Source organism: Acomys russatus, chromosome 29, assembly GCF_903995435.1.
Source record: "Acomys russatus chromosome 29, mAcoRus1.1, whole genome shotgun sequence".
NCBI lineage: Eukaryota > Metazoa > Chordata > Mammalia > Rodentia > Muridae > Acomys > Acomys russatus.
In genome coordinates this window covers 13,045,674-13,072,747 of record NC_067165.1, presented here as the reverse complement: position 1 = coordinate 13,072,747, position 27,074 = coordinate 13,045,674, and the positions used below count along the sequence as shown (strand labels likewise).

Genomic DNA, 27,074 nt, shown 5'->3' with positions numbered 1-27,074 from the left:
GGGATTAAAGGCGTGTGCCACCACGCCCGGCATAAATAAATTTTATAAACAACAGCAATAGAGAACAATTTTTACACATCATTGAGACAGGAGATGTTTCAATAATAATGACAATGCCCACATAGAGACTGCAACCAGATCTCTGGGCACAGAAATGAGCATCTGCATACACAGTGCACAAAAATATCCCCCAACGGGGCTGGAGAGATGGCTCAGTGGTTAAGAGCACTGTCTGCTCTTCCAAAGGGCCCAGGTTCAATTCCCAGCGCCCACATGGCAGCTCACAAGTGTCTGTAGCTCCAAGATCTGACACCCTCACACCAATGCACATGAAAAAAAATATCCCCCAACATATGTCTGTGAATTACATGCATGCCTGGTGCCATCAGAGGTCAGAAAAGGGTGTCTCAGATCCCCTGGAATTGAACTTAGAAATGTTTGCCTCCCAGCACCTGGGAGGCAGAGGCAGGTGGATCTCTCTGTGTTTGAGGCCAGCTTGGTCTACAAAAGCAAGTACAGGACAGCCAAGGCCACACAGAGAAACCCTGTGTGGAAAAACCAAATAAATACATAAATTCATAAATAAAAGACAAACAAACAAACAAACGGTCACTCTTGGCTACCCAGTGAGTTAGAGGATGGTCTAGGATACTTAAAAGTCTCTCAGTCAGGCTTTTCCTCCTGTTCTTTTTGGTTTTGTTTTGTTTTTTATTTTTTTTTTGAGACAGGGCTTCTCTGTGTAGCCCTGGCTATTCTGGAACTGATTCTGTAGACCATGCTGTTCTCAAACTCAGAAAGATCCTCCTGTCTCTGCCTTCTGAGTGCTGGGATTAAAGGCTTATGCCACCACTGCCCGGCCCATGGTGGTCTTAATAGAAACATTGTCTCTAGGACAGGAATTATTCCTCGTGTTCATTCCACTATTCCAATCTAGCACTATGCCTAGCACTAGCATGTGACAGACACTCAGAACTATGTTAAAAAATGGTATCTACGAGATATTTTATACATTTCAAAGAGAAAGTATCTGACGCCTTTAAAAGTCATTGAGCTGGTTACTAAAAAAGCCACGATTTTGAAACCCTTATCTGCAGAACCACGGGGCCCTCACTGAAACATTATACGTAAATTTCACGTTTCACAGTTGGACATAAAAGCAGCGGTTCAAGCAAGGACTAATCTGGGCGGTGGACAGGGGTCTGGAAATGTTCCCATCAGTCGCAGGGCCCAGGAACCCGCCCACGCGCCGGAAGTCGGGAGACGAGACTACATATCCCCACAATACTCTGCGCGGCCTTGCGGCGGTGACGTCGTAAGGACGTCGGCGCGCGGGATTTAAACTGCAGCGGTTTAGGCGGCGTTAACCTAACGCTGTAGAGTCCTGGTTTTCCAGCTTCTTGCATTACTTTTGCCCTGTGCTATTCCGGATTCCATGGAGTCACTTCACGCCCGATTGTTTCCCGGTCTCTCCATCAACATTCAACGGAGTAATGGTGAGGGAAGGGTCCTGAGGCCAAGGGGACGCAAGAGCGGTGAGACTGCCAAGATGGTTACCCGAACCCCTAAATGGCACTCTTGGGGACACTCTTTCCCCCATCCCACACTGAGGGGGTCTGTGTCCCTGCACTGGCAGTCGGTGTTCCCTACACGGCGGGGCGGGGAGGGGAGTGGTACCCTGCCCTGGTTGTGGGTCCCTTGCCTGCTTTCCGAGTGTAGGAGGAGCATCTCTGCGGTCATTGCTGCACCTAGGCTAGGTTAGGGCGAGTGAGTGCACTATTTTCCAACGTCTTCCTTTGGTACGGCTCCGCCTTGTGGGACCCACGGCTTCTTGCCCCCTGACCGTGCTGTACATAGTGCCATTGCAGTATGTCAGGCACAGGGATTCAAAGTAAACGAGCAGAATTCCTGCTCTCAGGGAGCTGGTGAGGCAACCTTCTGTTTTTACTAAGCGACGACTGCAGGTCTAATAACGGGTCATTCGTGGACTAGCCAGACAACGACTACCAAAAATGAGTTAGGAAAACCTGAGAGATCCAGCTTTTCAGCGTTGTGTTCTGGAACAGCTCCTCCAAATATTGTAGTGACTATCCTGCTCAAATCAACTTTCATTCATTTCTGTTGCAGACTCTGGCGTGGTGATGAACTCTTATCCTATGCAGCTGGGGTTTAAGGCCTGTTTCCTACTCATCTCACTGTGGGATGGTCTAAGGGTGAACCATTTATTTAGTTTGAGACAGGGTTTTTCTGTGTAACAGAGCCCTGGATCTAGACTCAATCTGTAGACCAGGCTGACCTTGAACTCGTAGAGAAGATCTTCTGCCCCTGCTTGCTAAGTGCTAAAATTAAAGGCATACACCATCAGGAATGGCTTTTATTTTGTTTTTGAGTCAGGGTTTCTTTGTGTAGTTCTGACTGTCCAAGCTGTCTTCAAACTCACAGAGATCCTCCTGCCTCTGTCTCCCAAGTGTTGGGATTAAAGGTGTGCACCACCACTGCCTGGCTGTTTGTGTTGGTTTTTAAAAAGAATGGGAAATCAATTTTCCTTTTCCAGGTAAATTGTACATTGGAAGTCTCCATAGAATCCTAAGAGCAAAGTGGGGCATAAGACTTGAGTTCTCAGGAGACGGATGGATAACCTCTGATCTTTTCATACATAGGTGTAATTCACAGCGCCAACATAAGCACTGTGAACTTGGAGAAATCCTGTGTTTCCGTGGAATGGACAGAAGGAGGGACTACGAAGGGCAAAGAGGTAGGTTCTGTGAGAATGCTTGTGTGGCATTTCATGTGATCTTATGCGTCCCTGTGGAACCTGTGACAGCCCAGTCTTTGGTGTTGTGCTGCCTCTCCAGTCTTAAGAAATGGTCGTCCACCGGGCGTGGTGGCACACGCCTTTAATCCCAGCACTCGGGAGGCAGAGGCAGGTGAATTGCTGTGAATTCGAGGCCAACCTGGTCTACAAAGCAAGTCTGGGTAAGCCAAGGCTACACAGAGAAGCCCTGTCTGGAAAAACCAAAGGGAGGGGGGGAAGAAATGGTCGTCTTTGGATACATGGGGACTTCATTTAGTCGGGTGTATTCTTTTATTTTTTTGTTTTGTTTTGCGAGACAAGGTTTCTCTGTGTAACTGCCCTGGCTGCCCTGGAACTCATAGTCCAGGCTGGCCTTGAACTCACAGAGATCCCCCTGCCTCTGCCTCCTTAGTGCTGGGATTAAAGGCGGCCGCGCCTCGCTCCCCTCAGGTGTGTTCTAAATTGAAGCAATTAACAGTTTCTGGTGTGTCTGTGGAGATCAAATTGCAGAGAATCCTAACCAAGGCTTTGCTCATTCACCTAAGCTGGCTTCTGAGTGTAGAACACCTGAGTCAGTTTGGGTAACAAAATCCGTAACCCAGGAAAGGAAAATAGGTGTTTCCGAGCTGCTGAGTCATAAAGCAGCTGGTGATGGGTGGCACAGACGAGCAGCTTAAGCTCCAGGACGGGACTTGGATGGACTGTGAAGACTTAGCTAAAGCAGGAAGTGATGTGCGCTAGTCCTGGGGTCTGAGTGACTGTGCTGGCCACAGGCAGAGCAGGCTCAGCATGCTTGGGCAGCAGCAAAGAGACCAAAAAGAGACTGGAGAGTCATTGTCTCTCACATCTAAGATGTTTAGATTTAGTGGGGAGCCTTGCAGTATTGAAGAAAGTAGAGATGGGAGAAAGGCCCCGTGAAGAGGTCTGAGAATATAAAATCTCGGGTTTCTGCTCTGACCCCGTCTCTGCTGTATATGTCCTGGCGTGTCTATGCCCTTAGCGGGTCTGTTTCTTCATCTTTAAAGTGAAGAGGACAATGTCTACCTCAGAATGTTATGTTATGAAGATTTAACTGCAAAGTCCTTCTTGGGGCTGGGAATATGGGTGAATAAAGTGCACCCTCTCTCATGAGTTTGATAAGGGGACACAGTAGGCCTGGTGTGGTGGTGCATACCTTTAATCTCCTGCTCAGGAGACAGAGGCAGGCAGAGCTAGCCTGGTCCACATAGTGATCTTTAGGCTAGCCAGGGCTACAGGGCCAGAGCCTGACTCTCTCTTTTATTTATTTATTTATTTTGTGTGTCTTTCAAGACAGGGTTTCTTTTTTTGGTTTTTTGTTTTGTTTTGTTTTGTTTTTTGGTTTTTCGAGACAAGGTTTCTCTGTGATAGCTTTGGCTGTCCTAACTCACTTTGTAGACCAGGCTGGCCTGGAACTCACAGTGATCCACCTGCCTCTTGCCTCCCAAGTGCTGGGATTAAAGGGGTGCGCCACCACGCCCAGCCCAAGACAGGGTTTCTTAATGTAATAGCCCTGGCTCTCTCTTTGTAGACCAGGCTGGCCTCGAAGAATTCACAGTGATCTGCCTACTTCTGAGTTCCGGGATTAAAGGCGTTCACCACCATGCCTGGCTGAGAGCCTGTCTCAAAAAAAATAAAAAATAAAAAAAAGACACATATACATATTACACATTAAAAATATTTGCAATTGGTGTGGTGACACATGTCATTAATCCCAGCACTTGAGAAACAAAGGCAGGCAGATCTCTGAGAGTTCCATGACAGCCTGATCTGCATAGCTAATTCCAGGACAGTTAAAGGTCCATATTGAGACTGAAAAAGAGGTGTGTGTGTGTGTGTGTGTGTGTTTTAAAGGAAGGAAGAAGCCATGAGCACCACGGTGCATACATGTTTTAAAGCATCATTTGTGAAGATCCAGGACACTTTTGAGGAGGTGTATTGTTTTGTTTTGTTTTGTTTTCCAAGACAGGATATCTCTGGTAGCCCTAGCTCTCCTAGACTCCCTTTGTAGACCAGGCTGGCCTTGAGCTCACAGCGATCCGCCTGCCTCTGCCTCCCGAGTGCTGGGATTACAGGCGTGGCCACCACGCCGGGCTGGGTGGAGTATTCTTAAGCTTTGCCAGTTTCAAATACAAACAAAGTGGGATCGCTCGACGTCTTGAGTCTGGTTCTGAAGAGTGAATTCAGGGTCTCCCAGGTGCAAAGAGCATCCATTGCGCTCCACCCCTCAGCTCTGTCTGCTCTCTTAGCCCTCTGAGTTGTGCTGCTGAAGTTGAGGCGTTCCTAAAGAGTTACAGGACTCTGGTGATGTAAACCCAGAATTGTGACCTCATTGTAGGTGTGAGCAGGAACTAGGAAAGGCACCAACAGGAAGGTGTGACTAGGAAGAAGTTTCTGGGCTCAGTAGAAAATGTAGGTAGACTTAGGGTTAGGTAGCAGCTTTCGGGGACTTGCTCCTGCTTATAAGATCCTGAGGGACCCTCCATTTTGACTTACCACCAGCCGGTTAGAACTTGTTTCCTCCTTCGTGTCAGCCAGCAAGAAGTGCTCAGGGGGCTTGGCCAGCAGGACGTCACTGCCCAGCAGATCAGTAGGAGAGTCCAGTGGCGTAGGTCTGCGGTGGACTTCTGTGTGCCCACCTGGCTGCTTTCCTCTCCACCTCATTCTCATCACTCATAAGCTCCCGTTAGCTTGGAAACATTCCAGCTAGATGGTAAACCATTACTAAGGAGTAGCTATTTTGTAGCGGTCAGTGCTTAATGGAACTTAAGGTTGGTAAAGCCTGAATCTTGGGAGGTCTTGATTACAGCAGTTCATTTGGAGCAAGCAGTGTTGCTTCACCGGAGTCCGCTTGTTCTTGTAGATCAATCTCGATGATGTGGCTGCAATAAACCCAGAACTCTTACAGCTTCTTCCCTTACACCCAAAAGACACCCTACCACTACAGGAAAACGTAGCCGTCCCGGTAAGTGCCCCCCCCCAACTTATTTTGTTACCTTTTGGCTGATTTTTTGGGGGGGGGTCTGGGACCACCTGGGGCCTCACCATAGTACACAGGCTCAGGATAGGACTGGGAGGACTGACAAGAGCCATCTGTTGTAGTGATTTGTTCTGTTTTTCAGAAGCAAAAACGGAGATCAGTCAACTCCAAAATTCCAGCTCCAAAAGAAGGTAATGACTGGCTGTTGCCGTGGGGTTGTGCTGTGTGTGAGATTCCCAGGGCTTAGAATGGAAGCCACGGTAGACTCCTCGCCCTAACTGAGCGTGGGACTTCTGTGTAAGCTGAGTTCTCTTCTTTGCTCTAGCATCCTTCTCAGGGGGAAGAATCTGACCTCCCTTTCCTCTGAGAGAACTGTACATCTCAGACGTTTGCTTTCTGGACTTGACACTTGTCCAATAGACCGGAGTCTGGTGCTGAGGAGAGTGGGAGTCAGCCTCTGCTTCCCTCAGAACACTGTGCCTGGCAGCGAGGCTGTGACGAAAGCATAGATGTAGTTTGGGGCTATTTAGAAGAGTGATCCGATGGACCTGAATACAGTGATCTGTGGCTTTGATCCTCACAGGAAGCTGAAGCAGGAGGATTGAACATTTTAGCTGCCTTGGGCTATATACAGAGTCCATTCTCCCAAAAAATAAATAATCTTGGCGTAGTGGTGTACAACTTTAATCCTCAAGTGTCAGAGGCAGGAGCATTTCTATGAGTTTGAGACCATCCTGGTCTACATAGCAAGTTCCAGGACCGCCAGAGCTATATAGTGGGACCCTGTGTAAAATTTTTTAAAAGTAATAATGATAAATATTTAAAAAGTGAACGGCTGGGAAGATAGTTCATCAGGTAAAAGCACTGGGTGGCACAAGCCTGACAGCCTGAGTTGTGCTGCATGGTGTGCAAGTCCCAGAGACACGCTTCACACACACAGGGCCTGCAGGAAAGGCTCTGCCGCCATCCCAGTGGGTCATCTGGACACTTTATTGGTTGGTTGGTTTGTGTTGATTTTAGCATGCATGCTCACACACATGCCCCAGCTTTTGGAAGTCAGTTCTCTCCTTCCAGACTCAGGTCACGAGGTTTGTGCAGCAAGTGCTTTTACCTGATGAGCCATTGTGCTGTTTTGTTTTTGTTGATGTTTTGGGTTCATATATATATATATATTTTTTTTAGTTTGTTTGTTGGTTTTGTTATTTGAGACAGAGTTTCTCTGTTATCTTGGCTGTCCTGGACTCGTTTTGTAGACCAAGCTGGCCTCGAACTCACAGCGATCTGCCTGCCTCTGCCTCCTGAGTGCTGGGATTAAAGGCGTGTGTCCCCACGCCCAGCTCATATTATTATTTTTAATTCTGTTTGTGAGTATATGGAGGTGCACAAGGAGGCTAGAGGCATTGGATTCTTCTAGAGCTGGGGTTAGAAGCTGTGGTGAGCCACTCTAGTCCTTTGAAAGAGCAGCTCATATGTATATATTTTGGTCCCCTGAGACAGAGTTTCTCTGTAGCCTTGGCTGTCCTTGACTCACTTTTTTGTGTATCAGGCTGGCCTCTGCCTCTTGAGTGCTGGGATTAAAGGTGTGGACCAACATGCCCAGTTTGCAGCTAATACTCTTAACTGCTGAGCCATCTCTCCAGTCTTGGTTTTGGTATTTTGAGAAAGGGTCTCTCATTCAGCCTGTATGGAACTCACTGTGTAGCCCAGCCCATGCTGACCTCTAATTTGCAGTCCTACTATCTCAGCCCTCCCTAAATGTTAGGATTGTAGGGGTGAGCCACCCACTTAGCTTGACTTAGGGAAATAAAGAATTTTATTTGTATTTGTTTTTGTTTGTTTTTTTAGTTTTTTGAGACAGGTTTCTCTGTTTAGCTCTGGCTGTCCTGGAACTTACACTCTCTCTGTAGACTGGGCTGGCCTCCAACTCAAGAGATCCACCTGCCTCTGCCTCCTGAGTTCTGGGATTAAAGACATCTATCACTAACTTGAAGTGTTTTATTGATAGCTGATTGTTTCTCTGTCTTTCTACAGCTACAAGAATTCAGGTATTGGGGCTGGAGAGATGGCTCAGTGCTTAAGAGCACTGGCTGCTCTCCCTGAGGACTCAGGTTCAAGTCCCAGCACCCCCAACTGTCTGTAACTCCACTTCCAGAGGATCTGACACTCTTACACAGACATATGCAAGCAAAACAGTAATGTACATAAAATAAGTAAAATTTTAGAACACATTCAAGTACAATTTAGCTGTGTTAACCATTCCTTAAGATTCCTGGAAACCAGAATAGCTGGTCCTCTGGGCTTCTCTTAAAGTATCCTAGAGCCATGAGAAAAGGCCAGACTTGTCCTGTGAGCCCATCACATCCTGGCATTAGTGCTTATTAGTTGGGAGCTTTGGGCAAGCTACTTACTGTTGCTGGGCCTTAATGCTTTCTTCCACTAGAGGGGCATTGATACTTGCTGTGTTGTGCCCTCAGCCTCCTGAGTGCTGGGATTACAGGCATGTACTGCCATGCCTAGTCTTTATAAAAATTTGTGTTTTTGCTGTTTAGCCCTGAGGAAAGAGCTCACAACTTTAGCACAGAGTGTATGCTAAGCAGATGCTCTCCCACAGATCTTCATCCCCCCAGGTACTACCTTAGTCTAAAGGTGTAGGAAGATTGAGTGGTAGGTACTGCCACTGTTAGGAATAAGATTTTGGGGGCTGGAGAGATGGCTCCATAGTTAAAAGTGCTTAATATTCTCCCAGAGGACCAGAGTTTGGGTCCTAGCACCCTTCTGGCAGCTCACCAATGTCATAACTGCAGCTATAGTGGATCTGATGTCCTTTCTGGCCTCCTTGAGCAGCTGCACACACTTGTTACATAGACATATACACATATACATACATAAAAAGTAAAAGTGCTTTGTGGTGGCGCACGCCTTTAATCCCAGCACTCGGGAGGTAGAGGCAGGCGCATCGCTGTGAGTTCGAGGCCAGCCTGGTCTACAAAGCGAGTCCAGGACAGCCAAGGCTACACAGAGAAACCCTGTCTCGAAAAACAAAAAGTAAATCTTAAATTTTTTTTTCTTTTCTGTGGAATGTTTTGCACGCATGTATGTATATGCACCAATCCATGTAGTGCCTGCAGAGGGCATCAGTCTCCCTGGGATGTCAGCTGTCAGGTGGGTGCTGGGAACCTCTGGAAGGCCAGCCAGTACTCAAAACCTCTGAGCCATCTCTCTGCCTCTAAACAAAAAATAATAATCTTTAAAAAGTTTGTTTTTCGGGCTGGAGAGAAGGCTCAGAGATTAAGAGCACTGTCTTCTCTTCCAGAGATCCTAAGTTCAATTCCCAGCAGCCACATGGTGGTTCATAACCATCTATAGTGAGATCTGATAGGCACACATGCAGGCAGAACACTGTATACATATTAAATAAATAGATCTTTTAAAAAAGATTGTTTTTCACCACCAGACAGTGGTGGCACATGCCTGTAATCCCAGCACTCAGGAGGCAGAGACAGGTGGATTGCTGTGAGCTCGAGGCCAGCCTGGTCTACAAAGCGAGTCCAGGACAGCCAGGGCTGTTACACAGAGAAACCCTGTCTCAAAACAAAACAAAGTTTGTTTTTCAGCCAGGCACAGTAATGCATGCCTTTAATTCCAGCACTCAGGAAGGCAAGGGCAGATAGATCTCTGTCAGTTTGAGGCCAGCCTAGTTTACAGAGTGCGTCCAGGACAGCCAATGCTACATGGAAAAACCCTCTCTTGAAAAACCACTCTTGAAGCCGGGCGTGGTGGCGCACACCTTTAATCCCAGCACTCGGGAGGCAGAGGCAGGCGGATCGCTGTGAGTTCGAGGCCAGCCTGGTCTACAAAGTGAGTCCAGGATGGCCAAGGCTACACAGAGAAACCCTATCTCGAAAAACCAAAAAAAAAAAAAAAAAAGAAAAAAAAAAAGAAAAACCACTCTTGAAAAACCAAACAATAACAACAAAACACTTTCAATAGGTCTTCTATTTCATAAATTATTTTAGATTTGCTGTAGGCCCTTCCATTTATTCATGCCACCCCCACCCTGTATCCCAGCCAGACTGGTGATTGAACCCAGGGCTATATATAGTCTAGATTAGCACTATACCACTGAGCTATATGGCCAGCCCAAGACAAATGCTTCTAAGGGAGATTTGCATCTAGACGTACAGACCGTACAAATAAGTTTGGGGTAGTAGTACTTGGTCTTCTTAATGTTTCCTTTCCTGGGCTCATTTCCGGTGGGTGGGATGTAGCCTGCCTTGTGTAGAATCTGCTGCTTTGCTGCTTTAGCTCATCCTATCTGAGCACTGATTGGTCCTCTTGGTCTTAGGTCTTCGAAGCCGCTCTACGCGCATGTCCACTGTCTCAGAGGGTCGACTTGCCACTCAGGAGAATGAAATGGAGGTGGAGCTGCCTGTGCCTACAAACTCTCGCAGGCAGTTTTCCGTTCCCAGTGAGTAATGAGTGCGCTCGCCCCGTGTGAGCCCTCAAGCACCTCCCTAAGCCCGTGAGCCACGCCGAATTTCCCAGGGTCCCTGCGCTCGCAGTTCAGATGGGCTTCATTGGGAAGGGAAACCTTCAGAGGCCTGATTCTACAGACTTGAGCCAAACATGGCTTCTCAGGCCACACCAGCCCCTCCTGACTTCTCCAGAGCGCCAGAAGCCAGGTGGTTAACAGAAGCCAAGACGGAAGGAGAGAAAGGATCGTCGGTGCCTGGCAGCTTGGGCAACAATTAACCATATTGACTCAATGAACTAGGCGACTGTGGTTGCTCACAACTCAGATGCCAATACTTAAGAGATTGCCATGAGTTTGAGATCAGCCTGGTCTACAGTGTGAAAATCTGTGTCCAAGCGCGCGCGCACACACACACACGAAGAAGAACAACAAAAACCTAAACTGAAAAACAAAACCAGCTGTGTGTGGTGGCACACACCTTTTATCCAGCACTCGGGAGGCAGAAGCAGGTGGATCTTTGTGAGTTCAAGGCCCATCTGGTCTACAAAGTGAGTCCACGACACCCAGGGCTTGTTACACAGAGAAACCCTGTCTCCAAAACCAGAAAGAAAGAAAGAAAAACTAAACAAACCAAAACACCACCTAAAGATGAAGTCCATCACCTTTCACCCTCATGCGTGGCTGTCTCTTTCATTTAGATGAATTTAACACCTAAAGCCTTGCCTTCCATTGCCTCACAGAGTCTTCATGTGCTTACACACCTACCTGAAAAAAACACTTCTCCTTCCAGAGGTCCTGAGTTCAATTCCCAGCAACCACATGGTGGCTCACAGCCATCTGTAATGAGATCTGCTGCCCTCTTCTGGCCTGCAGGGGTACATGCAGATAAGGCACTCATACACTAAATAAATAAATCTTACACACACACTCCCACAATGCTTGTTGTTTTGAGGCAGGCTCTCTGTCCTCTCTCATTGTGTCCCCTATGATAGTCTGGAACTCAGCATGTGCTGTAGGCTGGCCTTGAACTTGTAGAACTCATTCTCCGTTAGCCTCCCAAGTGCTGGGATTACAGGTAAGAGCTAACACACTCAGCTTACTTCTTTTTCTTTTCCTTTTTCTTTTTAGTTTCCGAGACTGGGTTTCTCTGTGTAACCTTGGCTGTCCTAGAACTTGCTCTGTAGACCAGGCTGGCCTTGAACTTAGAAATTCTCCTGCCTCTGCCTCCTGAGTGAGTACTGGGATTAAAAGTGTGCTCCACCTCGCCTGGCTAATTTAAGGTCTTTTGAACCCAGGTGAGAGTCCTGGCTGAAAGAGTGGTTGAATCTTAGATGAGGTCAAGAGGAAAAGCCTAAGTTTGGCCCATGACCTGCTGACATTCAAGGATAGCTGTCCTGTGCTGCCTGCTTCTCTAATGGCTCTTGTTCCCCCACAGCCGGCCACCCAAGGCCCTCCTGCTCCATGGTGACAGAATTACCGTTGTCCATGGTCAGCGAGGAGGCAGAAGAGCAAGTCCACCCCACCCGAAGCACATCTTCTGCAAACCCTGGGAATTCAGGTAGACATACTGAGCTGTGTACTCTCTTGCTCTAACAAAGATAGGTAGCTGACACTGGGCCTGCCTGGGCACCTGAGTTCAAGCCCTTCTATTACCTTGAAGGTCTGTTATCCTATGGTTATGGACTGAGTTCCACAAGACACAAACGTTTGGCAGAAGCCATTTGCTGTGCATGAGATGTAGTCTCAGTTAAGTTCTTGCTAAACATCCCAGAGCCCTTGTGAAAATGTAGTGGGGGTATCTTGCCTTTTTTATTTAATTTAATTTATTTATTTATTTTGGTTTTTTGAGACAGGATTTCTCTGTGTAACAGCAGACCAGGCTGGCCTTGAACTCACAGCAATCTACCTGCCTCTGCCTTCTGAGTGCTGGGATTAAAGGCATGTGCCACCATGCCTGGCTTTTTTGTTTGTTTGTTTGTTTTGTTTTGTTTTCTTTGCTTTGTTTTTGGAGACAGGGTTTTTCTGTAGCCTTTGCTATCCTAGAACACGCTCAGTAACCCAGACTGGCCTCACACCTGCCTCTACCTCTGCCTCCAAGTGCTAAGCTTAAAGCCGTGTGCCACCACAGCCAAGCTGTGTTTTGTTTTATTTTGTTTTTTAAGTGTATGAGTGTTTTACCTTCATGGGTGTCTATGCACTATGGGCATAACTGGTGCCAGTGGAACTGGATGGTTGCGAGCCACCATGTGGGTGCTGAGAATCAAATCTGGCTCTTCTGCAAGTATTCTTAACCACTGAGCCATCTCTCCAGCCCTGATTCATTTGATTCTAGAGAGAATAGCTGCATAAGCATAGAGAGAGCTGAGGTCAAAACCACAGTGGGGTGATTATAGCTCTGACCTCACAGTAGCCCACTTACTGCTTCACGGATTTGGCCATTCAAGAGTCAAGCCTGTTGCTGCTTAAATGTACTGGTTTACAGACCAAAAGGCCTAGAAAAGGTGGTGTGGCATGTTGGTGAGGAGGCTGGGCAGTAAAAGGTGCTTTCCACCAAGACTAATGACCTGAGTTCTGTTTCCGGATCCCACATAGTAGAAAGAAAGTAGTGATTTCCACATGTATGGTGGAGCTCGAGCATGCATGCAAACTCACACTAATTTATGCACTAGGCTAGACCTTTGACCCCAGCACTTGGGAAGCCTTGGAGGGCGAATCTCTTAAGTTTGAGGCCAGCCTGATCTATTTGCAGAGTGAATTCCAAGATAGCCAGGGCTAACAGAGAAACTAGCCCACCAGGTGTGGCGCATCCTTTAATCCTAGCTCTCAGGAGGCAGAGGAAGGTGGATCTCTTGAGTTCAAGTCCAGGACATCCAAGGCTACACAGAGAAACCCTGTCTCAAAACAAAACAAAACAACAAAAAGAAACTCTAGGGGCTAGAGAGATGGCTCAGTGGTTAAGGGCGCCACCTGCTCTTCCAGAGGTCCTGAGTTCAATTCCCAACAGCCACATGGTGGCTCACAACCATCTGTAATGAGATCTGATGCCCTCTTCTGGCATGCAGGTGTACATGCAGGCAGAGCACTCATACATTAAATAAATAAATAATAAATATTTTTTTAAAAAAAGAAAAGAAAAGAAGCTCTAACCCCAAAACCAAGCTAAAACAAATGCAAAATAAACAAAACCAAGTAGGGTCTAGAGAAGGAAGGCCTGTTTTTATGAACCAGCTGAGTAAAACAGTGACTCCCCTTCCCCCTTAGTTCGGAGGAAATCGTGTATTGTGAAGGAAATGGAGAAAATGAAGAACAAGCGGGAAGAGAAGAGGGCCCAGAACTCGGAAATAAGAATAAAACGAGCTCAGGTGATGTGGGAGGTGTGGGCCAGACTGTTGGGACAGGCACCCTGACAGATAGACAGCCACCGTGGAGCTGGCCCTAGCATGACTAAGGCTCCAGTTCTGATATCCAAGAAGCTTAATTGCTTGTCAGAATTCAGAAAACAAATGCATAATTGAAAGATTATCTGAAGATGTTCAGACGGCCATAGTTGATGCTGACTGACCGTGGGGAAGCCCATCTTGTGCTTACAAGCCACAGTGCTGTTTCCGGGCACGCCTGCTTGCTTTCCCATCCAGACCCTGTAACCTCTATGGAAGCGATGGCAGTTGGGTAACTGCTCTGAGGAAACTCATTCTCCTGCTTTGCCTCCTAAGATGGGGACGGCAGCTCTTGTCCCTGGTGCATGTCTGTGCTCCCCAACAGTCCTGCCCCCCAGGACTTTGTGCCTGCTTTCTTAGACTAGAGCCAGGACGAGGCACTCGTTAGTGGTGAAGCTGCTGTGGCCTGGGTAACATCTGCCCCTTGTTCCTCTTGGCTCAAACAGGAATATGACGGCAGTTTTCCAAACTGGGAATTTGCCCGCATGATTAAAGAATTTCGGATTACTATGGAATGTCACCCACTTACTGTGACTGACCCTGTAAGTATACCAGAAAACCTACCTCTCTTCCCTGAGCACACATACCACTGAAGGACTAGAGGCGGTTGGGGGGGGGCTGGATTGAATCCGGTACTTCACATATCTGAGCACTATCGTCTCCCACTGAGCCATGGCCCTGGTGGACCCCCTAACATTTCTTTGGCTTAGTAGTTAAGAGCACTTGTTCTTCCAATGAACCTGGGGTTTGGTTCCCAGTACCCACAGGGTGGCTCACAACCAGCTGTAACTCTCCTTGGCTCTCAAGGGCATCGCTCCCATGTGAAACAGACATACATGCAGGCTCAATGTCCATACATATTTAAACAACCCGAAAGGGTCTAAGTATGTAGACCTGGCTAGCCTGGAATTTGCTATGTGGACTAAGCTGTCCTTAAACTCACACACACATATGCCTGCCTCTGCCTCCCAGGTGCTGGGATTACAGGTGTGTGCCACTACGCCCAGTTAAAAATGCCTTTAAAAGCTGAGCATGCCTTTAAAGTGGTGCACGCCTTTAATCCTAGCACTCAGGAAGGCAGAGGCAGATGGATCTCTGTGAGTTCAAGGCCAGCCTGGTCTATAAAGTGAGTCCAGAACAGGCAATGCTACACAGAGAAACCCTGTGTTGAAAAACAAACAAAATTCTTAAATTATATTTATTTATATCTGCAGTGGGGATTGGGGGTACCTGAGCACATTCCTATATGAAAGACAGACATTTACAGGAGTCGGTTCTCTCTACCTCGTGGGCCCTAGGGATTGAATTTGGGTAATCATGTTTGATGTAGTGAGTGCCTTTACCCGCTGAGCCATTCATCTCATTGGCTGGTTGGTTCCTCCCACCCCTAGAGGCAGAGTCTTAGTGTATGGTGGGATTACAGATATATTGTTAGGCTTGGCTATAAGAAAACAAACACAAACTGCGTGTGTGTATGTGTGTGTACACCATGGCACGTGTGAAAGGTCAGAGGACTCTTACTGGAGTTGGGGCTCCTGTCTTGTGGGTTCTAGGGATGGAACTGAGATCATCAGACTTGACAGAAGAGCCTTTGTCCTCTGGCCATCTTGTCAGCTAGGTTTTTTGTTTGTTTGTTTTAAATATTTTAGTGGGAGCATTAGTTAAGGCTCAGATGAGGCCCTCTGCTTTAGGCTGGCCAGGCTGCTCAGGGCTAGGTGAGTAATGCGGAGTAGGAGAACCAGGGGGAGCTCAGATCAGCTCTTTTGTCCTCTGGAGTGGTTAACAGGGAGGCTACAGTCCTGGTGTCAGGACCAGGAGAGGGATGTGGGTAGTCTTTGCTTTGTGTTGCGAGGCCTTCCCTTTGGCTGTCTTATCTCTATAGATCGAGGAGCACAGGATCTGTGTCTGCGTCAGGAAGCGCCCGCTGAACAAACAAGGTGAGCTGTCCCGGCAGAAGCATCTGGCAGACTGAGGAAGCTCCCGTGCTCTGGAGCATCCCCTCAAACATTCTCCTTCTGCAGAACTGGCCAAGAAAGAAATCGATGTGATTTCTGTTCCCAGCAAGTGTCTCCTCCTGGTGCATGAGCCCAAGTTAAAGGTGGACTTAACAAAGTACCTGGAGAACCAGGCTTTCTGTTTCGACTTCGCCTTTGATGAGACAGCTTCCAATGAAGTCGTCTACCGGTTGGTCCCTTTGGTGCTTTTTTCTTCCTTGTACCCACCTTCTCCCTCAAGCCTTTCTCTCTCTGACATCAGGTGTTGAGCTCCTCCCTGGCTTGTGTTTTATTTGGTCAGCTTTCTGGTCAAGGAGCTCTGGTCCCTATAACCAGAAGGGCTAGTTTGGGGACTGCCATGTCACCTTTTAAGCTGTAGCAGCCCAGCCTTGGGTGACTCATGAGTGAAATATTACCCACTGCACTCAGGCTCCTGGGTATGTGCCAGCGGTTCTCCCAGCATGGTTTTGTTGGGACAAGATCTCATTCTGGTGGTGTGCAGTATCTCATGCCTGTAATCCCAGGACTCGGGAGGCAGAGGCAGGAGGATCTCTGCGAGTTCAAGGCCTGTCTCATCTAAAAAGCAAGTCCAGGACAGCCAGGGCTGTTACACAGAGAAACCCTGTCTCAAAGAAACAAACAAAAAAGACTTGGAGTTCATGGGCAGTGATGGGACATGCCTGTAATCCCAGCACTGGGAAGCAGAGACCAGAGCCTGGTCTACAGCGCGAGATCCAGGACAGCCAGGGCCACACACAGATTTTTGTCTCAGAAAAACCAAACCAACCAATCAAGAAGACTCGCTCTGCGTAGGGCCGTGTTCTAGGAGCATGTTTTGAGAACAGATACAGTTCCGCCTCTCTGCTCTTGAACTGCTGTTGACTGAACAACTGAGGGAAACTGTTTCCAGACAAGTGGCTGTGAGATGCCTCTCAAGCCTGATGACCTCACCTGGACCCCCAGAATAGGCAGAGTAGAAAGAAAAAACTCACTTCCACAAATTGTCCTCCAACCTCTACCATACTGCCACCACCACCCACACATACAAATTCATTTAAAAGTAAAACCAGAATCCTGAAAGAACTGTTTTGTCTGTACTAAGCATATTTAGACTTTTGTTCCTTTCTTTTTTTTTTTTTTTTTTTTCCTAAACAGTACAGTGTAAGTGCTATATTGTAAGCCGGGCGTGGTGGCACACGACTGTAATCCCAGCACTCCAGTTAGCAGAGGCAGGCGAATCACTGTGAGTTCGAGGCCAGCCTGGTCTACAAAGCGAGTCCAGGACAGTCAAGGCTACACAGAGAAACCCTGTCTCGAAAAACCAAAAGATAAAAGAACTATAATGTGTCTACATTTTATTAGAGTAGTAATCTAGAGATATGTAACAGTGAATCATACGCAAGCGTTAGCCACTTTATCCAGAGGACTTGACTGGGCAGCCCCTCGGCAATAAAGTATTTGCCTAGCACATGCTAGGCCCTGGGTTCCACCCCAACAACAAGAGTAAACATTTGAACATCAGCTATGTGCTGAGCATCGGTGGGGTTCCCCTAAGCAATCCCTCTTGGATTCTAAGGGATAGCTACACAAATGCCCTTCCCTCTACCCCATCTGTTCTCCTAGGTTCACAGCAAGGCCACTGGTACAGACAATTTTTGAAGGGGGAAAAGCAACATGCTTTGCCTATGGACAGACAGGCAGTGGGAAGACACACGTGAGTATTTACGTCTGGCAGAGATCCTGTGCAGTGCAACAGTAAGGTGTTGAGAAGGAAGGCAGTCCGTGTGGTACAGATGCCCATCACTAGGCATTTGCCACACCAGATGCAGAGAGGGGCTTTAGCAGGGCGGCCTCTGACTGTGGTGTGGCCCACTGTGGCAGCAGAGCCGCTTAGACTCTGTGTCAGGAGCTGTTTCCCTTCGCAGACAATGGGCGGAGACTTGTCTGGGAAAAGTCAGAATGCATCCAAAGGGATCTACGCCATGGCTTGTGAGTAGATTGGTTTGCCGCACTGGGCCTGGGCGTGGGAAACAAGCTGTTTACTGAGGCAGGCTCTCCCTTCCAGCCCGGGATGTCTTCCTTCTGAAGGGTCAGCCTCGCTACCGGCACCTGAACCTGGAGGTTTATGTAACATTCTTCGAGATCTACAACGGGAAGGTAAAGTGACAACAACCTTAAAGCTGGCTGGAGGCTACCAAAGCCAGGCACCCTGTCAGCTGTAGGCCTCCCTGCCCGCCATGGGGGCCTCTCCAGGCACCCTGTCAGCTGTAGGCCTCTCTGCCTGCCATGGGGGCCTCTCCTCTGAAGGTGAGGCGGCAGCCAAGCTCAGTAAGGAGAGCAGAAGTCCTCTCGCAGGCTCCGTCTGAGGTGGGGGGGTCTGCCTTGAGTGTGAGCTGTCTGCCCTTGACACCCCCTTTATTTTATTTATGTCCATACCCTCCATGCCTTTTCCTTTCTCTCCTTCTCACCCTCTATACTCTGTGCTTTTGTAGAATTGCCATTTGTAGAGCAAGACCTCAATAATAAAAGTAGCTAATGTCTTTAATGGGCTGTTATGTGCTAAGCACGCTTACTGTTCTAGTCTTTTTGTTGCTGGTAGCAATGGTTTTGCTTTTTGAGGCAGGGTTTCTCTGTGTATCCCTGACTGTCCTAGAACTCACTCTGTAGACCAGGCTGGCCTCCAACTCAGAGATCCACCTGCCTCTGCCTCCCGAGTGCTGGGATTAAAGGCGTGCATCACCACCACCCAGCTGTTACCCTAGGCTTTCTGTCTCGACTTTATAGGCTGGGCATAGGCTAGGGTGGTTCAGTAACTTGCTCAGGTTGGTGCAGGCTAGTAAAGCAATGGCACTGATGTGAACCAGGGAAATGGGTTCAACTCACTGCTGGTTTCTCACCTGTCAGTGCATGCTCCTGGCCTGCTCCTGGCCCCTGTCCACTCTGTAGGAAGAGTCAGGCAGAGCACAGTACGTATGGCCCTAGGTTAATGTTCCCTGCCTGGCACAGGTGTTTGATCTGCTCAACAAAAAGGCCAAGTTACGCGTGCTAGAAGACAGCAAGCAACAGGTGCAGGTTGTGGGGCTGCAGGAGCGCCTGGTTAACTGCGCCGAGGATGTCATCAAGATGATCAACATGGGCAGCGCCTGCAGGTCAGGGTCCTGGCGAGGGCAGGGAACCACTAGTTCGGGTACTGAGGCTTCAGATGCAGAACCAGGCACGAGGGAGGCAGGAAGATGGCTCCCCACAGCAGGGTGAGAGCTGTGAAGACCTCAGCGGGGCATATACTCCTGAGGGTTTCAAGAACAAAGTCACAACATCTTAACTCTAACAACAGCAGGCTTTAGGCACAGGTGTGCCAGCCTGGGATCCAGTGACATTCTCCTTGCTTTTCCTTATGGAAGATGTTAACAGCCCAAACTTGTTCTGGGCATGAAGTAGTGAGGGCATGGCACCTCTGTAGATGTAGGAAGTAGTGAGGGCATGGCACCTCTGTAAATGTAGGGCTGCTGACAGTGCAGTGGGCTGCTGGGTAATTGTGGGGCTTAGATTTTTTTTCTCCCATCCATTTCCTTGTGGCAGAGTTAGGCCCTCGTCATCTTCATGAGCCCCAGGTCTAGCTAACACTCCAGCACTGATCTGACTGCCTGGAAAACTCTAGGTCAAGAGCTGCTGTCTCAGATGGCAAAATAGAGGTTAGAGACAGGAAGACACGGGACTTCTTAGGGTCCTCGGCTAGGTTCCTCCATTACCATAGGCTTTACTGCTGCGCCCTGAGTGCTGTAAACACCAGGGGATGGTGATCCCAGGAGCTTATAACCTTTCTTTGCCTTTTCCCTCCTTTTAATAGGACTTCAGGACAAACGTTTGCCAACTCCAACTCCTCCCGCTCCCATGCCTGCTTCCAGATTCTTCTTCGAGCTAAAGGGAGATTGCATGGCAAATTCTCTTTGGTGGATCTGGCAGGAAATGAACGAGGGGCCGACACTTCTAGTGCTGACCGGCAGACTCGCATGGAGGGTGCAGAAATTAACAAGTCTCTCCTGGCTCTGAAGGTAGTGGACCTTTGCTAGTGATGGCCTGGAAGGCAGTTGGGAACGGGGAAAGTAGGCTGCATAAGAAGTGACAAGAGCCTTGCAGTTTTCTGTGCTGCCCCACAGGAGTGCATCCGGGCACTAGGGCAGAACAAGGCTCACACCCCGTTCCGTGAGAGCAAGCTGACACAGGTGCTGAGGGACTCCTTCATTGGAGAGAACTCAAGGACTTGCATGGTGAGTGGGCTGGCTTTGCAGGTGCTGCTGCAGAAGACCCAGAGCTGCTCTCCGGGGAGACGCTGACCTGTCCGTGGGCAAGCTCGGCACCTCACACCGCCTGGGTTTCCATGTCCTGCAGCCTCCACATTGTCAGTAGGCGAGGAGGAAAGAATCCACTGTCTTTGTGCAGGTGCAGCCATTGCTCCCTTACTTGGTAAAAGAGTTCTTGAATTCAGGAAGTGAGCCTTAAAAGATGCAGGAGAGGGGGAAGTCTTCCCTTTCCCACAGCTCCCCTCAGGTTCCGTGGCTCCTGTGCCACATAGAGCTTCATGTGGCTTCTAATGACTGCTCCCTTCCCTACTTGATCGCCAGGTCCAGAGCACACCACCTCGGCCCTGTGAGTAGAGCCTTTTCATGAAGGACAGACCGCCCCGTCTAAGCTCCCTTAGTATTAGGATTCTTTTGTTTGTTTGTTTGTTTTTGGTTTTGTTTTTGTTTTTCGAGACAGGGTTTCTCTGTGTAGCCTTGGCTGTCCCGGACTCACTTTGTAGACTAGGCTGGCCTCGAACTCACAGCGATCCACCTGCCTCTGCCTCCCGAGTGCTGGGATTAAAGGCGTGTGCCACCACACCCGAGCAGTATTAATTAATAGTGTTACTTAGTACTGCTGTTCCCATTTTCTCCCTCTGTCAGTGTAGAGGATTGAGCCTAGAGTTCAAACTCCTTCTAGCCAAGTAGTTTACACCCCCCCCCCCCCCCCCCCACCCCCCCCCCCGAGCCTTCTGTATAAGCCCTAAAGCCTTCTCTCTGAGGCATTACCTCATGGACTGACTGGGCGATCTCAGAAGTCACCTAGCAAAAAAAAAAAAAGAAGTACCTAGGCTTCCAGCTGTGTTTTTGATAGAAGGGATAGAAGCAGAAGATAATCAGGCGTTGCCTTTGAAAGCAGGGAACGTAGCCAGGCTTGGGCCACCGGGAGTCACAGACACTAGACAGGCTGAAGCTGGAGCAGCATTCAGAACCAGACTGTGCAACACGAAGGGTTTGTTGCTGCTGCTGTTCTTTTGTTTTGTTTTGAAGCGGGTTTCTCTATGTAGTCCTGGATGTGTATGTAGACCAGGCTGGCCTCAACCTCACAGAGATCTACCTGCCTTTGTCTCCCAAGTTGCTGGGATTAAAGGCATGTGCCACCAACACACCCAGCAACCTGTTTTTTTAAAGATTTTTAAATTTATGTGTATGAATAGTGTGTGTGTGTGTGTGTGTGTGTGTGTGTGTGTGTGTGTGTGTGTGTGTGTGTGTCCCACAAATGTGCCTAGTGCCCTCAGAGTTCAGAAGAGGATGTTTGATCCCTGGAATTGGAGTCATCATGGTTGTGAACAGCCATATGGGTGCTAGAAACTGAACCCAGGTCCTCTGCAAGAACAGCATGTGTTCTTAACCACTAAGATCTCTCTTAAGTTCTTTTTTCTCCCTGCAGACAGTGTCTCACTAGGTAGCTCTCGCTGACCTGGAACTCACTCTGTAGACCAGGCTGGGCTCAAACTCCCAGAATTCTGGCTGCCTTTACCTCCCTAGTGCTGGCATTAAAGGCGTGTACCATCATTTTAAATGTGTTTATTGTGTCATCGTGGGTACACAGACATTTGCTATGGTACTCATGGAGGTCAGAAGACAATTTACAGGAGCCTACTCACCTTCCACTGTATGGGGTCAAATTTAGGTTGTCACTTTTAGCAACAAGTGCCTTTTATTTGCTAAGCCATCTCACCATCCCCTGGAGGCAATTTCTAAAGTGCCCTAGTTTCCATGCCCAGGAACAAGTTGCATAGCAGGGCACATGTGCTTTGCCTTGTCAGTGTCACCTGTTGGGAAAGAACTCCGGTAGCTACTCCAGGAGCAGATTTTCTCGTGCCCTCACTGTGTGATTCTCAACCTGTAACCATCTCTTTCTCAGATCGCCATGATCTCCCCAGGCATAAGCTCCTGTGAATATACTTTAAACACGTTGAGATATGCAGACAGGTATGAGGGCCTGCATCCAGGTGGGATGAAGGGAGTGGCGGTGATGAGACGGGGAGTGACCACTGAATGTCCTCCATAAACAATAAATCTGATGTCTGTAGTTGAGCCGTTAGCTAGGTCTGTCCCAGTCCCTTTCAGTCAAAGGTATGTGCGGCTCTTTCCATGTCAGCTTCAGGTCTATGCCACCTCTCCTTGGCTGGCTGAAGACTGGCTGCTACTCACCCTTGGATCCCCAATTTGTTGTCTGAGTGGTGGTGCACTTCTGTAGTGAGTGCCCAGGGGGCTGCTGGGAAATGCAAGGCCTTCTTCTTTCCTCAGAGTGAAGGAGCTGAGCCCCCATAGCGGGCCCAGTGGAGAGCAGCCAATTCATATGGAAACAGAAGAGATGGAAGCCAGCTCTAACGGGACCTCACTGGCAGGCAATGTAAGGCGGGAGGGCAAGGTGAACTGTGGCCTTTACAGTGGACCCCAGGCGACGGCCTTCACACTGTCATCTCCCCTTTGTCCTTTAGTTCTCCAAAGAAGAGGAGGAGCTGTCTTCCCAGATGTCCAGCTTTAACGAAGCCATGACTCAGATCAGGGAGCTGGAAGAGAGGGCCATGGAGGAGCTCAAGGAGATCATACAGGTGCCGCCAGGGAGGGCTGGCAGGCCCCGCTCGCTCTAGTCTTCCAGTAGCCCGGCTTTTTTTCTCTCTTCTCTCCCAAGACAGGGTTTCTCTGTGTGTAGCCTTAGCTGGCCTGGGCTCACTCTGTAGACCAGGATGCCCTTGAACTCACAGAGATTTGTCTGCCTCTGCCTCCCAGAGTGCCAGGATTACAGGCATGCTCCACCAAGCCAGCTTTCAGCTCTATTCTTGGAATGTAATCTGGGCTTTGCTCCTGTGGGTCTTTGTTGAGGTGGGACAAGGCAGCTCTCTGCACCCACCTCTTCTCAGTCTCCACCTGCTCCATAGGACAGTTAATGACTACCTTACCTGGGACGCTGGCTTGTTTTTACTTGTTTGTTGTTGGTTTTGGTTTTTTTTGTTTTTTTTTTTTGTTTTTAGTTTTTCGAGACAAGGTTTCTCTGTGTAGCCTTGGCTGTCCTGGACTCACTTTGTAGACCAGGCTGGCCTCAAACTCACAGCGATCCACCTGCCTCTGCCTCCCGAATGCTGGGATTAAAGGGGTGCGCCACCACTGCCCAGCTTTTATTTTGTTTTTTGAGACATGGTTTCTCTGTGTAGCCTTGGCTGTCCTGGACTTGTTTTGTAGACCAGGCTGGCCTGGAACTCACAGCGATCCCCCTGCCTCTGCCTCCTGAATACTGAGATTACAGGCGTCTGTCACCCTGCCCTGCTGAGACACTGGTTTGTAAAGTAACTTGTTTTGTTTTTTTCATTGTTGTTGTTTTTGTTTTTAATATTTATTATTTATACAGTATTCTGTGTGCATGTGTGCCTTCAGGCCAGAAGAGGGCACCAGATCTCGTTATAGATGGTTGTGAGCCACCATGTGGTTGCTGGGACTTGAACTCAGGACCTCTGGAGGAACAGACAGTGCGAGCCGGGCGTGGTGGTGCACGCCTTTAATCCCAGCACTCGGGATGCAGAGGCAGGTGGATCGCTGTGAGTTCGAGGCCAGCCTGGTCTACAAAGTGAGTCCAGGATGGCCAAGGCTACACAGAGAAACCCTGTCTCGAAAAACCAAAAAAAAAAAAAAACAGACAGTGCTCTTAACCTCTGAGCCATCTCTCCAGCCCCAGCTTGTTTTGTTTTGTTTATTCAAGACAGGGTTTTTCTGTGTAGCCTTGGACTCTGTAGACCAGGCTGGTGTCAACCTCACAGAGATCTATTTGCCTGCCTCCTGAGTGCTAGGATTAATGGCGTGTGCCACCACACCTGGCTTTTCAGGGCATTGTCTTTTTCCCTCCTAATAATAACAGACACTCTAACAAAAAAGAAACAGAAAAAGGTGTGTACCCTTGGATCTAAGCTTTTCTTTACCTGAAACTTGCTCTACACCAGACTGGCCTTGAACTCGGAGATCTGCTTGTCTCTGTCTCCTGGGGTTAAAGACGTGTTTGTAATCCAGCCAGATCACACAGACCTAGACATCTTTGGATGTGATCTCTTGCCAGAGCAGCCATATTCGGAATTAAAATTTCTCTACACAGGCTCACCTGTGCTATATAGTGTTGCTGACTAGGGATGCAGAGGGCCCTTCATATAAGGGCTTGTCATTCAGTGAAAAGTTCTAGCTATGTAGTGACACATGGTCCTACAACACCTCACTCATTGCTTGCTGAGAGGGATTTGGTCTCACCGAGCCTCAGTCTCCTCGTCTCTAAACTGGGCAAGACATAGTGTGGTCTTTGGGGATTAAATGGCAGACTCCTATAGCTGCAGCCCTGGACCAGCATCGGTCAGAATCAAGGAAGTGGGAGGTGCTCCTTTTTTTGTTTTGTTTTGTATTTTTGTTTTTTGAGACAGGATTTCTCTGTGTGACAGCCGTGGCTTTGCTTCCCAAGTGCTGGGAATAAAGGCTACGCCCAGCCAAGGGAGAGGCTGCTTCTGCTATGAGCCAGCTGTCGGAGGAGTAGGAAGCATCTCCTGACAGTGGCAGACAGCAAAGCAGAATTGTGGCACTTATGCAGACATGTCCTCCATCCAGGGCACTGTGACAAAATACATGGCCCTTTCAGGACACATGAGAGTTGCCTGTGGCCAAAGCAAACACTGTGAACAGATAACACAGGGAGACAGATGATAAAAGGCATCATAGTCAGTGGGGCCTGATGCTAAAGGGCCTGACATTTGGTTCATGCCCAAGGCTTAGATTTTATCATGGTGCGGTGAGTGGGACCTTTGACAAAGTGGCAATGTAGTCAAAGCAGAGGTTTGGTGTTTTTCTCCAACATCTTTCAGTATTTTTGACTACATATATTACTTTGTATTGTTTGTGTTCCTAATACGGAGATCAGAAGATGTTGGGCCCTCTAGAACTGGTTATACGCTGCCATGTGTGAGCTGGGAATTGTCCTTTACAAGAACAGGTTCTCCTAACCACAGGCCATCTCTAGCCCCTGGTTTTGTTTCTGAGACAGAGTCTACATAACCTAGCTTCAGCCTCCCAAGTACTGGGATTACAGGTGCGTGCCACCATGCCCAGCTTATATCGGAGGAAAGGGAGAAAAACGATGGAACCAAAGAGCCATGTGTGGGGGCTCACATCTACAAGTTGAGAGGCTAAGGCAGGAGAATGGTGAAGAGTTGGAGGGCAGCCTCGGTTACAAAGTTAGATCCTGTCACAAACATACACAGGCCTATGAGGCTGAGTAGTTGTCTGCCTGCACTACCTATGTGGCTCATCTGCCAGTGTGGTGGCATGCCCAGTGCTAGTGCTCAGGAGCTCAAGGCCACTCTTAGGTACAGCGAGTCCACGTCAGTCTGGGCTACATGAAAGGGAGGAGAAAGTCATTATTCTAATTTCTGACTCTTTATTTTGCTTGTTTGTTTTTTGAGAGAAGGTTTCTCTTTGCAGCCCTGCCTGTCCTAGAACTCCCACTGTAGACCAGGCTGGCCTGGTACTTAGAGATCCACCTGCCTCTGTTTCCCAGGTACTGGGATCAAAGACATGTACCTCCACTGCCTGGCCCAGTTTCTGACTTTTTTCTTTAATTTTTAAATTTTATGTGCTTTGGTGCTTTGCCTGCACTTATGTCCGTGTGAGGGCGTCAGATCCTCTGGAACTGGAAATACAGAGAGTTGCAAGCTGCAATGTTGGTGCTGGGAACTGAACCGAGACTCTCTGGAAGAACATCTAGTGCTCTTAGCTGCTGAGTCATCTTCCCACCCCACCCCCACCCCCATAGGGTTTCCCTGTGTAGCCTTGGCCATCCTGGACTCACTTTGTAGACCAGGCTGGCCTCAAACTCACAGCGATCCACCTGCCTCTGCCTCCTGAGTGCTGGGATTAAAAGCGTGCGCCACCACGCCCAACTCTTTATTTTGTTTTTTCAACGTAAGGGTTCTCTATGTAACAACCTAGGCTATCCTGGAACTCAATTTGTAGACTAGGCTGGCCTTGAACTCATAGAGATCCACCTGCCTTTGCCTCCCAAGTGCTGGGATTAAAGGTGTGCACCACCACCTTCTGCCTGTTGTTTTGAACCAGGGTCTCTTGAAGTCCAGGCTATTCTTGAGCTCCTGGTTTTTGTTTTTCCCCACATTGCCAGTTTGCCGAAGGCCCCATTGCCCACATCATGATAAAATCTAAGCCTTTGGCACAAGCCAAATGTAAGGTATGGGGTACATGTGTAGGGGTCAAAGGACAACTTGTAGGGGTCAGTCCTCTCCTACATGTGGGACTTGGAAAGTGAACTCAGGTCATCAACCCTACCTCCTAAACTCCTCTAAGTGCAGAGACTATCGTCACATACCACCACACTGGGCCCAAGATGAGGACTTCCTGTGGAAGGGGTTTGGGGAGGCAGCATACAAGTGGGTTTGGCCTCCTGCAGGTGCCAAAGTATTGCCAGTGGTTAAGTCCTATGGATGACTTGCTGGAGTGTTTTGGTGAGTTTGAGCTGAACTGACCAGGTTTTCTTTTTCGTTGCAGCAAGGACCAGGCTGGCTTGAGCTCTCTGAGATGACTGATCAGCCAGACTATGACTTGGAGACCTTTGTGAACAAAGCAGAGTTTGCCCTGGTGCAGCAGGCTAAGCACGTCTCAGCCCTGCAAGGTGGGTGTTGTTGCTGCACATGTGCAGCACTGCTGGCCTGCAGGGTCCTAGCAGCACAGGCAATGACAGCTTTGTCTAAATTGGGAGAAGGGAGTTCCAAGCCACTCAATAGCCCTTTGTGTCCACCTCGCCTTTACAGAAGTCATCAGGGCCCTGCGCCTGGCCATGCAGCTGGAAGAGCAGGCTAGCAAACAAATCAACAGCAAGAAACGGCACCAATGATGACTTCCAATAAAGACCTGTTTGGTATCACACCAGCCTCTTCCCCGCCCCAGAAAGGTTTGGGCACCTTCTGGCTTTGGTTAGGGACTGAGTTGGATGGGTTTTGGTAAATGCCAGTTAAGGAGCATCAGGCCCTGGAAAGCTAGGGAGGTATGCTGTC

The 27,074-nt window shown here is 48.6% G+C and overlaps 1 protein-coding gene across 1 annotated transcript; it reads left to right on the top strand.

The window, feature by feature from the left end:
* Positions 1-1,317: 1,317 nt before the first annotated feature.
* Positions 1,318-27,074, top strand: Kif2c (kinesin family member 2C). The gene is made up of 21 exons (XM_051171780.1): positions 1,318-1,493; positions 2,658-2,752; positions 5,673-5,774; positions 5,932-5,980; positions 10,135-10,257; positions 11,699-11,821; positions 13,525-13,625; positions 14,147-14,242; positions 15,583-15,637; positions 15,722-15,884; positions 17,318-17,408; positions 17,620-17,683; positions 17,760-17,851; positions 18,701-18,843; positions 19,542-19,746; positions 19,852-19,962; positions 21,902-21,969; positions 22,288-22,393; positions 22,482-22,595; positions 26,569-26,692; positions 26,832-27,074. Exons 1-21 carry the CDS (start codon positions 1,433-1,435, stop codon positions 26,912-26,914), a joined length of 2,169 nt encoding a protein of 722 aa, XP_051027737.1. The 5' UTR covers positions 1,318-1,432; the 3' UTR covers positions 26,915-27,074.

Coding starts and splice junctions, on each gene's coding strand:
- Kif2c (XM_051171780.1), top strand. CDS start 1,433: ATGGAGTCACTTCACGCCCGATTGTTTCCCGGTCTCTCCATCAACATT. Junction 10,258..11,698: donor CAGGCAGTTTTCCGTTCCCA/GTGAGTAATGAG, acceptor GTTCCCCCACAG/CCGGCCACCCAAGGCCCTCC. Junction 13,626..14,146: donor TAAGAATAAAACGAGCTCAG/GTGATGTGGGAG, acceptor TGGCTCAAACAG/GAATATGACGGCAGTTTTCC.